General features: G+C 43.6%; 8 protein-coding genes across 8 annotated transcripts; 4 read left to right on the plus strand and 4 right to left on the minus strand.

Annotated features, from left to right (window-relative positions):
• Positions 1-52: 52 nt before the first annotated feature.
• V1514DRAFT_328986 (uncharacterized protein) lies at positions 53-4671 on the plus strand. Its single transcript, XM_066927272.1, has 6 exons — positions 53-453; positions 528-647; positions 724-829; positions 897-1145; positions 1221-4152; positions 4233-4671. The coding sequence occupies exons 1-6, from the start codon at positions 239-241 to the stop codon at positions 4574-4576; spliced, it is 3966 nt and encodes a 1321-aa protein (XP_066784182.1). The 5' UTR covers positions 53-238; the 3' UTR covers positions 4577-4671.
• A 30-nt stretch (positions 4672-4701) lies between these two features.
• Positions 4702-6987, minus strand: V1514DRAFT_328989 (Lecithin:cholesterol acyltransferase-domain-containing protein). Its single transcript, XM_066927273.1, has 2 exons — positions 6382-6987; positions 4702-6300 (listed from the first exon to the last, which is right to left on the minus strand). Exons 1-2 carry the CDS (start codon positions 6901-6903, stop codon positions 4825-4827), a joined length of 1998 nt encoding a protein of 665 aa, XP_066784183.1. The 5' UTR covers positions 6904-6987; the 3' UTR covers positions 4702-4824.
• An 86-nt stretch (positions 6988-7073) lies between these two features.
• V1514DRAFT_328991 (autophagocytosis associated protein) lies at positions 7074-8523 on the plus strand. The gene is made up of 2 exons (XM_066927274.1): positions 7074-7269; positions 7334-8523. Exons 1-2 carry the CDS (start codon positions 7118-7120, stop codon positions 8265-8267), a joined length of 1086 nt encoding a protein of 361 aa, XP_066784184.1. The 5' UTR covers positions 7074-7117; the 3' UTR covers positions 8268-8523.
• A 52-nt stretch (positions 8524-8575) lies between these two features.
• Positions 8576-9289, minus strand: V1514DRAFT_342128 (protein-L-isoaspartate O-methyltransferase; the record flags this gene model as incomplete). The annotated part of the gene is made up of 1 exon (XM_066929084.1): positions 8576-9289. The coding sequence occupies one exon, from the start codon at positions 9287-9289 to the stop codon at positions 8576-8578; it is 714 nt and encodes a 237-aa protein (XP_066784185.1).
• A 1282-nt stretch (positions 9290-10571) lies between these two features.
• V1514DRAFT_342129 (acyl carrier protein) lies at positions 10572-11368 on the minus strand (the record flags this gene model as incomplete). Its single annotated transcript, XM_066929085.1, has 6 exons — positions 10572-10579; positions 10643-10707; positions 10788-10810; positions 10900-10980; positions 11104-11121; positions 11201-11368. 6 exons carry the CDS (start codon positions 11366-11368, stop codon positions 10572-10574), a joined length of 363 nt encoding a protein of 120 aa, XP_066784186.1.
• Positions 11369-11560: 192 nt separating this feature from the next.
• V1514DRAFT_328997 (uncharacterized protein) lies at positions 11561-12727 on the plus strand. Its single transcript, XM_066927275.1, has one exon. It carries the CDS (start codon positions 11740-11742, stop codon positions 12400-12402), a length of 663 nt encoding a protein of 220 aa, XP_066784187.1. The 5' UTR covers positions 11561-11739; the 3' UTR covers positions 12403-12727.
• On the minus strand, positions 12690-14052 carry V1514DRAFT_328998 (uncharacterized protein). Its single transcript, XM_066927276.1, has one exon. It carries the CDS (start codon positions 13988-13990, stop codon positions 12725-12727), a length of 1266 nt encoding a protein of 421 aa, XP_066784188.1. The 5' UTR covers positions 13991-14052; the 3' UTR covers positions 12690-12724.
• A 287-nt stretch (positions 14053-14339) lies between these two features.
• On the plus strand, positions 14340-15231 carry V1514DRAFT_342132 (uncharacterized protein; the record flags this gene model as incomplete). Its single annotated transcript, XM_066929086.1, has 3 exons — positions 14340-14420; positions 14516-14725; positions 14805-15231. Coding segments are annotated over 3 exons (718 nt in total), but the record flags the coding sequence as incomplete, so codon positions are not given.
• Between the last annotated feature and the right edge of the window lie 128 nt (positions 15232-15359).

Consider the following 15359-nt stretch of genomic DNA (forward strand, 5'->3'; position numbering starts at 1 on the left):
AGATGCGTCAACAACTGGGCTTCTTTGCCTTCGAGTCGACAAGTTGCGTAACGTTGCTTAATCACGATCCTGAAAATCCACGAATCTCATCCGCGAACCTAAAACAATTACTGGCAGTTGGTGGAATTGAAGTTGGTCTTTACTATTGGTTAAATTTCCGTGTTGAGGACTACCGGTGGATTTATAATTTGGCTCATTGTGTAATTTATCTCATCATTGAACTCGTACAAGGACAACGATGGTGAAGCTAAAGGAAATTCCCAGGACGGCTACGTTCGCGTGGTCGCCAGGATCGCAGCCATCGCTTCTTGCGACAGGGACGGTTGCTGGTGCAGTAGATGCTGATTTTTCATCTTCATCGACATTGGAGTTATGGGATCCAAACTTTATCGACAAGTCATCTGACGGATTTCAACTTACTTCCAGTAAGGTGTCTATCAGCACTGATGCAAGGTATTTTCCGTTTGCTTTTTAATTGTTATATATATATATATATGTATTTGTAGGATTTTGTATTAACAATTGAGGTTCCACTGTCTTACTTGGGGTGCTGTAACGCCACAACGGCCGAAGGGGGTGATTGCTGGTGCTCAGGAGAATGGTGCCTTGACTTTATGGGATCCAGAAGCATTACTGCAGAATTCCACGTGAGTAAATTGTTATTCTTTGATGCTTCGATAAATCGAGGTTTTTTTTGTTCTTTTGTTTTTCTAATTTGATTAGAACCGATTCCTTTTTTAAGGATGTCACGCATACTGGTGCAATCAAGAGTTTAGACTTTAATCCAATCCAATGGAATCTATTAGCTAGTGCAGGTTCTAAGGGAGAAGTGAGAAAAATTTTTTTTCTTAAATTATGTCTGGTTTAATTATTTAATTGCTAATTGGTTTTGACAGATTTACGTTTGGGATTTGGATAAACTAAGCACGCCATTGAAACCCGGTACCGCTTCATCACGATTAGACGAAATCGAATCCATCTCTTGGAACAATTCGGTTTCTCACATTTTGGCTACAGCTGGAAATACCGGGTTTACTTCAGTTTGGGACTTGAAGCATAAGAGGGAAGTCTTACATTTATACTACCCTGGCTCTTCTGGAAATGGCCGACGTGGTGTTAGCAGCGTGGTTTGGCACCCTGATAATGTAAGTGATGAATAACTCGTATTCTTATAAAACGACAACTCATGCTAATTTTTTTTTTTTTTTTTTCGTTACTAGTCTACAAAACTTATTACTGCGTCGGAAGACGATAGCTCTCCAGTTATTTTACTATGGGATTTGCGTAATGCTAACGCACCCGAAAAAATTCTCACGGGTCATGAAAAGGGCATTTTATCTCTTTCTTGGTGCAAAAAGGATAGTAACCTGTTATTATCCAGTGGCAAGGATAACAAGACTTTCTTGTGGAATCCAGAGTCTGGAGAGAAGCTTGGTGAATTTCCAATTGCTACAAACTGGGCTTTCAAGACTCAATGGAATCCTAAAAATCCAGATTTTTTTGCGACAGCGTCGTTTGATGGCAAGATCAGTGTACAGTCGATCCAAAGCACTCGCAACCAACACGAAACAGCTGCAGCACCAAAAGAAGAGAGTGCCGATTTCTGGAGCAACACGTCGTATGTAGACACTCAACAGCCAACGTTTTCACTTAAGCAACCTCCAAAATGGTTGCGTCGTCCGGTCTCGGTGTCATTCGGGTTTGGTGGCAAGCTGGTAACGGTTCAAAAGGATAAGGACGGAAAGAAATCGGATGTCAAGATCAACAAGTTTATTATTGAGCCTGGTGCTGCGTCTGGTACTGAAAATTTTGAAGAAGCTTTGAATGGTCAAAACCTGCAATCAGTTGCGGAAGCTAGAGAGAGTTCTGCAACGTCTGCGCAAGACAAGAACGATTGGAACATATTACTGGCTTTGTACTCAGACAATCCAAAGCAAAAATTGTTAGAGCACTTGGGTTATTCGGAGGCTGATGTTGAATCGTTAATAAGCAAATACAAAGCCCTGTCTACCGAAGATACGACTGCCCTCAACGGAGTAACCGAGCAGGCTTTGACCACCGAAAAAGTGGAAGACGGTTCTGATGTCAACTTTTTCGATAAAGCTGCAGATACAAATGGTGATTCTTTCCTGAAGAGTATTAGCTCCTCGCAGGTTACTGGCGCTGGTTCATTTACTTCTTCAGGTCCGTTCACCATTTTCACTGAGGACACACTGGAGCCTGATCGTCTCATTACTCAGGCCATAATATTAGGAAAGTTTGCTGACGCAGTTGATATTGCTTTAAGTCACGATCGTTTATCGGATGCATTCATTTTGGCATTATCGGGCGGTGATGACGCTTGCAGAAAGAAAGTTCAGGACGCATATTTTAAGAAAAATGCTGACGGCCCATCATATATCCGGGTTCTTTCATCCGTGACTACAAAAAATCTTACCGATTTGGTTGAAAATGCTGACATTTCTAACTGGAAGCAAGTTTTTGTTGCGCTTGACACTTTTGCTTCACCAGAAGAATTAAACAAGTTGTTTGCCAAGCTTGGTGATCGACTTGCGGCCGCTCGCAAGTCTTTATCAGATGAAAAATTAGTTGAAATTCGACAGAGTGCATCGATTTGTTACTTTGCTGGCGCCAAGCTGGAGAAACTGGTTGGAATTTGGATTGAAGAATTGGACGAAGATGAAAAGGCGACGATCAAGAACGCAACCGCCGGAGTTTCTCCGTTTGGCATTCATATTCAATCTTTACAGAAATTTATCGAAAAAGTTACTGTTTTCCGTAACGCGGTTAAGTACGTTGATAGCGGCGAACAAGATGAAGAATCCAAATGGCACCTGGCTCCCTTGTACGAGGCATATCGTGAATATGCCAATATTGTTGCGTCTCAAGGATTTTTGGACTTGGCACAAAAATATTTGGCATTACTGCCGACTCAATATCCACTAGCTGACATTGATCGCGAAAGGGTCAACAAGGCCATTTCAAAGACATCGGTTCCGGTAACGACTGAATTTCAGCAGGCTTCAACGGTCACAGCTGCGCCAGCAACGGTCACAGCTGCGCCAGCTGCAACGGCAGCAACATCGACAGCATATCGACCAGCTACTACTGCAACCGCGTACCAGCCACAAGCTGCTGCTACGACATCGATTTACTCTGCATTTAACCCTGCTGTGCCTGTAGCTCCAGCACCGGCTCAAACCACGTCTCTTTACGCACCGGTGACAAATCCGTACCAGCCTGTCACGTCAGCGCCTGCGCAGCAGGTTGCACCTTCATTCGCGCCTGTAGTCGCGGCCCCGACTTCTTCTTCATACGGGCATGCCTACAAATCCAGTGTGAGCATTCCAGCTCCGCCGCCGGTTGGGTCTCCTCCTCATCTGCACCACGACCAGCCGGCCATTCCGCCACCACCGACCAGCACGCAAGTGCATCATAAGGACGTGGGCGGGTGGAACGACACGCCGGTATTGAAATCGAATTCGAGAAAGACCACACCGAACGCGGCACCGCAACCGATCCTGTCGCCGTTCCCCGGCCAGCAATACGCTGTGCCGTCTCAGGTTGGGTCTGGCCCACTGCAACCGCCGACGGGTGCGTCGTCAGCAACGTCTCCGGCGTTTGGAAGATCGTCGGTGATCGCACCACCGCCGATTAATGCGAAGCCACCACAATCAGTAACGGTATCGCCCGTACAGTCGCCTCCTCCAATCCAGAGAGTGCCGCCTGTGCCCAACCCTTACGCTCCCAATCCTGTTGCTGCTGCTGCTGTTGCTGCCCCACAGACAACACATGCCGTTCCACCTCCACCAATTGGCAATGCGCCTCAGCTGCTACAACAACAACAACAACAGCAGCAGCAGCCAGCGTTAGCACCTCCGCCAACTAATAGGTACGCACCACCCCCGCAAACACCACAGCAATCAGCGAACGTTGCGTCATCACGACCTCCAAATCCATATGCGCCAGTTCAGCAACCGGTTAATACCGCACCTGGTCATCCTCCGATCAGCGTGTCTGCTCCTCCGCCACCAATCAGTGCCGGGTATGGCCAGCAGGCGCTGCCATCGGTTGCGGCTCCCAGGACGGCGTCTCCTGCGCCTTCATCCGTGGCTGCTCCGCCAAGTACTACCACAGAGCCAACAAAATATCGTAAGTTAATTTTATTTTGCCAGAAGTTATTTTGTGTTATAGGCTAACCGTTTTTTTTTTTTTTTTTTTTTTTAATTTAGCTGCCGGAGACAGGTCTCACATTGCCCCGGAGGCACTTCCGATTTTTGAAATTTTAAGTGCCGAAATGGCTCGCGTGAAACAAAAAATTCCTGCCACTTTTTCAAGACAAGTTCAAGATGCAGAGAAAAGGTTAAACATTTTGTTTGATCATTTGAATAATAAAGATTTGTTATCGGAAGAGAGCGTTATCGAGATTGGATACCTTGCCAAGGCGATCCAGGTTAAGGATTTTCAAACCGCACAAGCAATTCATATTAACCTGGTAACTACTCGAACTAATGAATGCGGGCAGTGGATGGTTGGCATTAAGCGATTAATAGAGATGGCGAGAGCAGTTGCGTAAGGGACTGGACCGGTTCATGATATGGAATTGGTTACAATCATGTAATCTTATTATATTTTGTTTTCTATTTTTTTTTTTTTTTTTTTTTTCGTTTTAATTTTAAATGATTGTCCTCAAAATCTATCTTTCTTTTTAAAAAAAAAATCAATTCTATAATGTTTTTGCCTATAGTTATATACAGTTTATATTTCTACAAAATAAAAAAAAACAAAAACAAAAACAAAAAAGAAAAATGTGGTTAAACAATGCTAATTCTCACCAAGGTCGATTTTGGCCGCATATTCGGCCAATTTGCTGACCAGTCGATCTTGAATCTCATGACCATTACCGCTTGCCACCTTGAGTACTAATTCATTAAGTTCGGCCCTGCCCAGCACGTCCACATGATCAGCAGTTTTGGGACCACCACGAACATCGAACCGTTCAGGTTCGTGTGGCATCTCGACAATGACAACTTTGGAATTGCCAGGGTTAAACTTGCTGCCTTGCTCTTTCCATTTATGACACATGGCATGAGTCAACAATGACACAGTGCCATCACCTTCGCCCATGATCACCGGTTCAGGATTTTGACTCGAATAAGATGAGATTGTAACATTAAGCTTAACATTGGACTTGTCCTTTTCCTCTTGGTACACATAAGCACGTTCGGTGGGCTTGCCGATGCCGTAAAAGCAAAAAATTTTTAAATCAGGAGCGTTAGGAAGTGCGACTTCGAGCGGGTTAACCCATTTTCGATAATCATTTTCATTTGCTACCAATTCTTGCCTGGTCTTGGCCAAGCCGAACGAATAATTTTCCTTAATTCGATCCCTAAACCAATGCGGTGCCTGCGAGTAAAGAAATTCGATGCTTTCAGCCACGGTTAAATTTTTGGATGACATGTCAGATAGCACGGTTTGGAATTGCAAAAAATTGCCATAAGATGTTGACCGGTTCTGTGCCGGATCGTCATCGGGCGCGTGTGTGAGTGCGCCCCAAACCGCGTCGCCACCTTTGGGCAGCATGCTGGCAATGCCAGTGAACGTTCTCAAGAGCAACGCGCGCTCAGCACGAGAGAAAAATTTCTCCAAGCCATAAACCGCCAACGCGTTAAGTTGCACGGTATCTCGCATTTCACCTGACAACAACGCGACAATACTTTTGGGCGTACCCAAGGTTGAACCGGAAATGTCAACAAACGCTTCCACGTAATCATTCACCCATGTGTTGCCACCGTTGCCAAATTCGGGACCGGCAGCTTCCACCCACTTAAAAAAAAAGAAAACTACTTGCGAGCCCATCGAGTGGCTAACCAAAACCGTTTTCTGACCCCGCAACCGCTTGTGCTCTTCAATCAAGACCTTCAGTTTTGAAAAATAACCATCCCTGCGTTCAAGATCTATGTACGATAAGCGCCAGTCATAAGCAGCCGAGTGCATCGTGTTTGGATCATATGCAATCACGGCCAGGTTTTCCAAAATCTTGTTCCAGATCCAGTAACCGGCCATGAAAAAATCAGCCGCGTCGAGACCCTGTGCCGCGCGAAGTTTATAACCTTCAGGGTCAAGACCTGTATGAGGATCAAGCATAATGTGCTTAAGCCAACATGTCTTGTCGAGAAACATGGCTCGCAACATGTTAAAACTACCCCACAATCGCTTACGGAAATATTGTTCGCATCCGCATTCAGTAGTGTCTACCACAGACCACGATTCCAAACCAGTTGAAATTACACCTGGAACCTAGGAAACCACAAACTTGAATAAATAATTTAAGCCTACCAAAAAAAAAAAAAAAAAAAACCGAAATAGAAAGGACCCTACCATGACGACCGGGTATTTGGCTCGGATTCCTTCCTCACGCATGTGCCGGCCAATTGCAAAAGCTTCTTGCTTTAATCGTTGTTGTTCCTGCTTAGAAATATCCTCGGCCTCTTTAAGTAGTCCTATGGGGAAATTATCCTTGATTTCGTCCACGAATTCGGATAAGGCATCGAGATTAAGTTCTTGAAGCACGTCGAACGTGGCATCCTTTGCAGCAAAATACCAAGCGAGAAAAATTCCTAGAAAAGCACCTAAAAAAAAGACAAACCGCCTGGATTGATTTATTGGCTTGCGAACAGTTTGACGACGACGATGCGTGCCGGCATTCTTCTTGCGATCTGGTGACTTGCTGCTGGTACGTTGCTTTATTTTCTCATTGTCACTGGCACCGTCATGGGCACCTTCACGGGTTGCTGATTCGACTACCGGGACTGCGCCAACTGGATCTGCCACCTGCGCGGTGTCAATGTCAAGCTGCTGCTGTTGCGAACTGCCCGCTTGCTTTCTGCGTCTGGGAGGCATGTAATAATGCACTTATAGATGTTTACTATTTCATTGACCTTGTTCGTTTCCATGCCGAGTTCGCCGGAAGCTTCTCCCAACTACGGCGATCGCCAGAATCAGGCATTGGGCCGGGTAACCTCATTGCTTTAGGCCATTTCAAATCAAGGCCATGATGGGCTCGTGAACATCAAACATATCGCAAGCAGTCAACTGGGCTGCAAATCGGTTTTACATGCTTCGTTTGCAGTCAACTTTTTCTTCTTGGAGAGAATATCTCTCGCCGGTGTCACACGTTTCCACGTTTAAGCAAACCGGCGAGATCACGCCAGAGGAATTCGTGTTAGCCGGTGATTACCTGGCGTACAAGTTCCCAACCTGGTCCTGGTGAGTTTTATTTTGAATTCAGTTATTATTATTATTTATAATGTTGGTTTTAAACGAATGTTAGGTCGCCTGCTCCTCCTTCGAAACGGCGAGATTTTCTTCCGGCGGATAAGCAATTTTTGGTCACGAAGCACGTTGCCTCGCATGTGCGAGCGCAAGCCAAGGCAGGTGATTATGAACCACTAGGAACTGGTAATGATGAAACAGTGGATGAAGATGGGTGGACGATATCACATTTGTCCAAGGAATTAAAATTGTCTCGCGGCGTCGTGCCGTCGGGTTCAATATTATCACAACCGCAGGACGACATCAGGTTGCATGCGCAAGCAGCCAATAATGATGAAGATGCAGACTCGATATTAGACATTGACGATTTAGAAGAACACGAACTAGATGATTCTGGATATTTGCAAGATCCGGCAGCGGATGAAGGCAACAACAGTACAAGGCTACCGGATCGGTCTTATAACTTATACATCACGTATTCGACCTCTTACAGGGTACCAAAGATGTACCTTTCTGGGTTTAATGCCGCAGGAGGACCACTAACGCCAGATGAAATGTTTGAAGACATTGTTTCCGAGTACAAAGACAAAACGGTAACCATAGAAGCGGCGCCGTTTATGGAGCACACGACCATGGTGTCGATTCATCCGTGTAGGCATGCCAGTGTGATGAAAATGCTTTTGATCCGAGCTGAAGCACGTCAACGGCGGCTTCGAGCAGCTGCGGCTGCTGCCGCTAATGTCACTAATGCACGAAAGAATAGCTCAACAGTGGCGCAATTGGAACAGGACGACTTGCTATCTGGTCTGGATGGTCTTGGACTTGACTCCGAGGGCTGGGAAGACGTAAGCAGTGCCGTTACCAACGGTACGGCAGGTGATGAAGAATCAGAGGAAGCGATCAGGGTTGATCAGTACCTTGTGATTTTTTTGAAATTTATTTCCAGCGTCACCCCCGGAATTGAGCATGACAACACTATGACTGCATTATAATAAATATTAATCCTGCCGGGTGTGCAGGCTCTCCTTTTGTTTTGTTTTGTTTTTTTGGTGGGAGAAAGAACGTGAGGAAGATGATTGTCCTAGGCCCAAAGTTGTTACTCTTTGGGTTATTTACTGCTGATTATGGGTTTACGGGTAGTTTTAGGTGTTTCTCCTTTTTTTTTTTTTTCTTTTTGTATTTCAATCACATTTTGTACGTTATCCAATTTGCATGTTTTAATATATGCAAGTCCATACTTTTTCATCATCAACGTAAAAAAGAAAGTAATTTTTTTAAAAAAAAAAAAAAAAAAACTCCATCAACTAACTGAAGGGAAGTTTACTGGAATAATGTCGCCACTGTTATCATACTCATCAAGATCAGTCAAAGGCACGTAAGACACGCCAAATTTTTTTTCCCGCACGATTTGACCGGATTCTGTTTTTGTAATTTCATAAATGTACTGAGCAAAATCACCTACGGGGATAAACATTTTGCCCGGAGCTTTCAATTGGGCCAACAATTCGTCAGGCACGACATTGATCGCGGCACCAACATGAATCGCATCAAACTCTTCACCAGGCTTGCCCAATCTTCCATCGGCGCAAACAAATTCAACATTGCCCCGGTTAATCAATTCATTACCATCAGGCATTGCGTTTTTAAATCTTTGCTCGCCGGCATCGTTCAATTGCTTGATGTGTTCAACGCCAACCACCCTGCCGGCCGGGCCGACCAGTTTGGCCATGACCGCCACGAGATAGCCAGATCCGCTGCCAATATCAAGCGCGTGAGCCCCGGGTTTGAGGTAGTCGTCTAAAGCCGACAACGCCATGGCATGCATGTGTGGTGCCGAAATGGTTGTGCCGCATCCGAGCGCAATCGGCGCGTCCTTGTACGGCATGTGGGGAGCGAAATGGGCCCGGTCCACGCTGGCCATGGCGTCGCGCACGCGCGTGGTCGTGATCAGGTTGGACCGGTACAGATTTTCGACTAAACCGGAATTAGAAGCAGCAGAGCATCTCCAGGACATTTTAAAGGCACTGGTGGGACTGAAACAGGAGGACGATAGGTGGGGGTGAAGGTTATGGCAATGAGTGGAGCGGTTGTGAAGAGATTGAATGATGTTGGCGCACACAATCGTCCACCACACGCAGCAAGTCAGCCACAGCAACATGGCCCCATTCCCAAGTACTTTTAGATCTTTTCTACAAACACGCGATAAATTATTCCAAACAACAAGGTTATGGTTATATGTTACTTGGCTTGCCTTGCCTTGGTGAACGTGATTGCTGCCATGACGTCGACGATGCGCGCCTCGCCAAGTGCGGCGTGTGCAAAAAAGTTGTGGGAATCTCAAATATACTTATAATCAACGACTTTTTTCAATGAATTTAATGACTTGGTCAGTTGGAAAAGTCAGTCTTGTTATACGTTAAATGTTGAAGAGCAATTCTTGATTGTGATGATGAAAAGGATTAGTCAGATTTTATTTTGTTGAAAAAATAAAATGCCTACACATGTGCTCCGATCGATTTTTTGGCACGTCTCAACGTGAAGGACCACGCAGAAGATATTCAGTGTTATTTTTGCTGTTAACTCGCCAGAAAATCGGCATTTAGTAATGTGCCAATCCAACCACACTTTGCCGCCTTTGGTATTTTTATTATAGCTTTTCTGCAACAGATTGAATGATACAAATAGCGGTGTTCATAGTTGGATTCGCAAACCAATGCCTGACCCTACGCTGCTTATTACGTCTAGCAATATTTCTTTAGCTTTCGTAATATATCTAATTTTGCAATTTTGTGTTCTTTTTTATATTGATTAATCATATAAACTTGTTTTTTTAAAATTCGTAAACTGATGTCATAATTTGAGACATGGCATGAAACGTCTGCACAGAAAAAATAAATCATAGTGTCCCACGCTGTAGAGGCCATTGTTTGTGTGGTTCTTGACTCGTCCGCTTTAATGTCCGTCCCGGTTGAAAAATACAAAAGCGCAAAGCTCCTCCTCACCATTACATATACATAGTATCGGCAGTATTTATTGACATGGCATTTAGTAAATCTATCGTGATAATAAAAGACTGTTTTCAAGTTTAAGCTGTTGCTGCTCGCGGTGAGAGTCACGCTTAGGTATTCATGGGTGATATAGTTTATGACTTGGTTCGAATGGTAGGCCCGAGGACTTGTAATCGTTCAAAGAGTAAATTTTTTTTTTTTCTTTTTTTTGGGTCATATATAGTAAAAAAGGAAATGAATTTATACAACACGCGCGACCAAATTCCGGGGACAAAAGAAAAAGTACATTTAAACAGCTGCAGTTGATGTGTCAGTAATCAGTTTTTGACAAATGATGATGTTAGGGTCAAGTGACTTACCGTCGCTCTGAGCGAGAATGTAGTCGATGGCCTGGCCGACTGACTTGATCTCATCTGCCTCCTTGCTGCGAGAATTGTTAGTACCAAGGCAAATAAAAACGATTAACGCTCGTGCAGAGCAAAAAATCGGGTTGCTTTTTCTTACTCTGGGATCTCAATGCTGAATTCCTGTTTTAGGTTAGCAAACAAAACGCAGCCATACAATGCAATGTCATGCATTAAAAGAAAAAGTTCGAAACGATTCACGTATCACTAACCTCTTCGATGGCCATGACGACCTCGACGGTGTCCAAACTGTCAAGACCTAAATCGTTTGCGAAAGTGGAACTGGCAGTAATCTGTTTTATTATTAGTCTTGCGTTTTCATTTTTTGGTCGGCAGATGAAAACATTAAAGTCGATCCAGGACGAAAGATGACAAATGACAAGTGACAAGGGAATTGATTAAACAAGAAAACGAACCTTTGTTGGATCGGTGACCTAATTGAATTCAAGACAATTAGCAATTGCAATTCTTCCAGTTGCATTTAAAAAAAAAAAAAAAAAAAAACCTCTGTACCTTGTCAAACGCCTTGACGACTTCAAAAATGCGGCTCTGGACTTCGTCCCTATCGAGTCCATGACCAGCTGAATAGAATCGCGATGCCACGGCAGGCCTAAACTGAGGGCGGACCAGGGTAGCAGGAACAGCACGAGCCGGAATCGAACGAATGAATGAGCGCAGCATGTTTTGTGTTATTTGGAAAACAACTAAAGATAAACTAAACTTGGTAGTAAAAAAAGTCAACAAGTTTTTTCCTTAATTTAGTAGAACCCTTGAAAAATTCGGGAAGCTGAGGAGGAAGGGCCGGGTAACTTGGATGGCCGGTACTGGGCAGGCTCAGTCAAACCCGCGGCAGCCAATCAGGGACCGGCCAATGTCAAAAGTTATATTTATTTGCCTACCTCCCGGTTGAAAAATCCTGTCCAAGCAAGGGAAAACAATTCAAACCAAGGCAAAGTAATATAAGAATACTCAAACGGCCCAGACACTATCTGCTTTGCTCAAGTAAATTCTTTTTTTTTTTGTGCTTGTTTTTTCTTTTTCTCGGTTCAAAAATGGTTCTCGTTTCATCTACACCTGCCAGGCTCATCCGGCAAAGAATTTTGACCACCCGGCCGTTCTCCGTTGCGGCTACGATCAGGGCAACAGCAATTCCGCCGGCATCGGTTGCTCCGGGCACGCATCCTGATGGGTTCAGGGTCAAGCCCCCGCCATCATGGGACGAAGGTGAATCAGCTCTCGACCGGGCTGGCCGGTTTTATCTCATGGCTGAATTGTTTAGAGGCATGTACGTCGTGTTGGAACAATACTACCGTGCTCCGTACACGATCTATTACCCGTTTGAAAAAGGTCCAATCTCGCCCAGGTTCCGAGGCGAGCACGCGTTGCGGCGGTATCCGTCAGGCGAAGAACGATGCATTGCCTGCAAGTTGTGCGAAGCCATATGCCCCGCGCAGGCAATTACGATCGATGCCGAGGAACGATTGGATGGATCGAGAAGAACGACAAAGTATGATATTGACATGACGAAGTGCATCTACTGCGGCTTATGTCAGGAATCATGCCCGGTTGATGCCATCGTGGAAACTCCGAACGTGGAATATTCAACCGAAACTCGTGAAGAATTGCTTTACAATAAAGAGAAATTGTTGGCCAATGGTGACAAGTGGGAACAAGAGATCCAATTCGGCCTCGATGCTGATGCTCCTTACCGTTAAAAAAAAAAAAAAAAGATATTTGAAAAAAGCATAATCATCACAACACAACACATCATTCCCTCTTTTTTTTTTTTTTTTGATGAATAATTTGACCTTGTCATATGTTTTTCCGTTTACTGCATGTGCAATCGTTTTTGGCTTTTTTTTTTGTACTATCTCATTTCTTGTTAGGCCGGCAAATAACGTTTTTTAACATAGAGAAGGAGGGGGCGTGGGTCAGGACGGTTTGGTGTTCTATCAATGTAAAATACTAATTTTAATCAAAAAAAAGAAAGAAAAAAAAAGGACAAAATTAAGCCATGATTTATTTAAAATAATTATTCTATGCAAATCCTTCTTCCCATACTCTTGATTCCCGTTCGCTATCATGAATGATCATTTTTAATAACCATTTGTTTGATAAAAACTCGGATTCTTTTGCCTTTCGTTTGACCTGCCTCATGATGGCTTCAGTTTCATCATTAAATTCAACCCCGTTCATTATCATCTCTTCCAATATTTGTTTTAATCCAAACAAGTCCATAAAATTATCCCATTTGATTCGCAAGGCTTCGTTGTACAAGTCCGTGTTGCAACCGAGCACGTATGATTGCGCGCTGACGGCCTTGGTGCGATCAAAAATGGAAATCGCGCCGTTCGGATTGTTAAAATCAGAAACCAGCATTTTCATGGCTTCCTTGACGATTAACGGGTATACCTGATTATAAGTAGCCGACGTTACTGATTTGCTGGTCTTATCACTAAACGGCATAAACACGGTCTTTTCCATGTAATCAAATAATTCACGATCCGTGCTGCAATCTTGCAACCTGCCCAAATGTTTTTCTAATATTCGGCGTCTTTCTCGTTCCTTTTCGGTTTCAATCGTTTTCAATTCCTGATCTGAATTTTCCATCAAGCTTGCCCTAAAACTTTGCTGCGCTCGTGATTCCGTAACCTGCTTGCGATTTAAGCTGTTGTCGATCCAAGTTAAGACCTCATCCCGGTCATCATCATTACCATGACCAAATCTTCGATTATTTCTCTGCCTGATACCTCGCGGATAATCACTCCAATCCTGACGGTCACCTAGGGACACGATCGTGTTGTTTAACGGCGTCATGGACAACCGCTTGCTTCTTGATTTGCGCCTCGTGTCGGACATTTCTTCTTCTAGCTTGTCCATGCCTATTGAGGCATACAGAGCTTTATAATCTTCCATCCATCTTTGTGATGCCACGTCATTTCGTCGATCTAATCTCGAATTCCGCCGTCGTGGCTGACTTTGCAACTCAGCCTGGGACATATAATCCAACCCATATTCTTGGTTTGAATCAAACAGGTAATCCCATTCACTGCTACGTGACTCTGATGACGCATCACGACTACTACTACTGTTGTTGTTGTTGTTGTTGTTGTTGTTGCTAGTGTAGGTGATTGCTTGATCGTTATTGTTCTTGTTATCATTCAAGTTATGGTTGTTGTCTGTACTGCTGCTGTCATGAACCGACTGTGATGAATAATATCTGTATCCAACCGACTTATTAAACTGAGTTATCAAATTCGAAACCTGACCTAAACAGCAAGGCCTAACTCGACTTAATGACATTTTGCCTTTGATTTAATAATAATAATTTCAACTTGTCGTTAGCAATTACTTCTTTTTTTTTCTTTTTGGTTTAGTTTTTGATCTTCACACAATTCGCATATTTTTCTTTTGCGCCGGTCACGTGAACAAAAAAATCAATAGCCGGATGCCTTAAAATTAATCGGTTGAATACTTAATCATATACAAAACTTGAGAATATGAGTCGAATGCATAGATTTCGATCAAAATAATGACCAAAAAAAACAAAAATAAAAAGCTGGAATGCACATTTTTTACACAAGGTAGATTATTACTATTTTTTTTTTTAATGAATTTTTAACGTTGGTTGAAAAATCAGGACAATGCAAGTATGGCAAGAATTGCAAGTTCAGTCATGATGTTAGTTCAAGCAATGGTTCTAATAACTCGAATAACAACAACTTGGCAAAAGGTTTGTTTGAATTATGGTTTATTTTCTTTTTTGTTGTTTTTGGTAACGGAAATGTTAACTGGGTAAATTAGAGTATGCTTTATGACTGTAAATAGAGGAGAGCGGGGGGAAAAAAGCGACTAACGCCCGACAGTGCAGATTTTGTTGAAGTACAAGAATTGTTAAACCAAATTGTATATATTTTTACAAGCATGGCGATCAGCATAGGATCATCTACTTCGATTATGACAGATCGAGACGTGTCCCCGGAGGAATTACGGTATCAATACTACGTTGCCAAGGAAGCGAATGATCTGTCAACATATGTAAGCACACACAACTCAGTTGAGGAGAAGGGTTATATTTGAAACGACGTTATATATTAAAACTTGATGGTGAATTTAGGAAATCATTCACAGAGCCGCAATTAATTCGCAAAAGGAATTGTTCAAGTTTATTACCGGTAACATGGCAGCGACCAAAAAATATGTCGAAACAATGCAATCCCGACCGGATTTAAAATCGATCGGATACCTGCCCAAGGACGAATTACAAAATCCGAACGCGCCGGGCAGGTTGGCGTTCAGATTTTTGCAAGGTGACCAATCTGTTTTGCAAGAATTACGAACCGCATTAGGTTCGCAACTTGGTAATATTGCAAACACGAGCAATGGTAATACGCCGTTTGGGCAGGCCAATGCGAATCCGTTTTCATCAAACAGCAATTCCGGGTTTGCAAGTTCGCCGTTCGGCACGGCTGGTAATGGGAACAACAACCCATTTACAAGCCCCGGCACGCCAACTCCATCTTCGTTTGGCGGTAACACTAACGGTAGCCGTAATAGCAATAACAATGATAATAATAAGCAACAGCAACAGCAACAGCAACAGCAACAGCAACAGCAACAGCAACAGCAACAGCAACAGCAACAGCAACAGCAACAGCAACAGCAACAGCAA

Source organism: Lipomyces japonicus (assembly GCF_038497905.1).
Source record: "Lipomyces japonicus strain CBS 7319 unplaced genomic scaffold V1514scaffold_13, whole genome shotgun sequence".
Classification (NCBI taxonomy): domain Eukaryota; kingdom Fungi; phylum Ascomycota; class Lipomycetes; order Lipomycetales; family Lipomycetaceae; genus Lipomyces; species Lipomyces japonicus.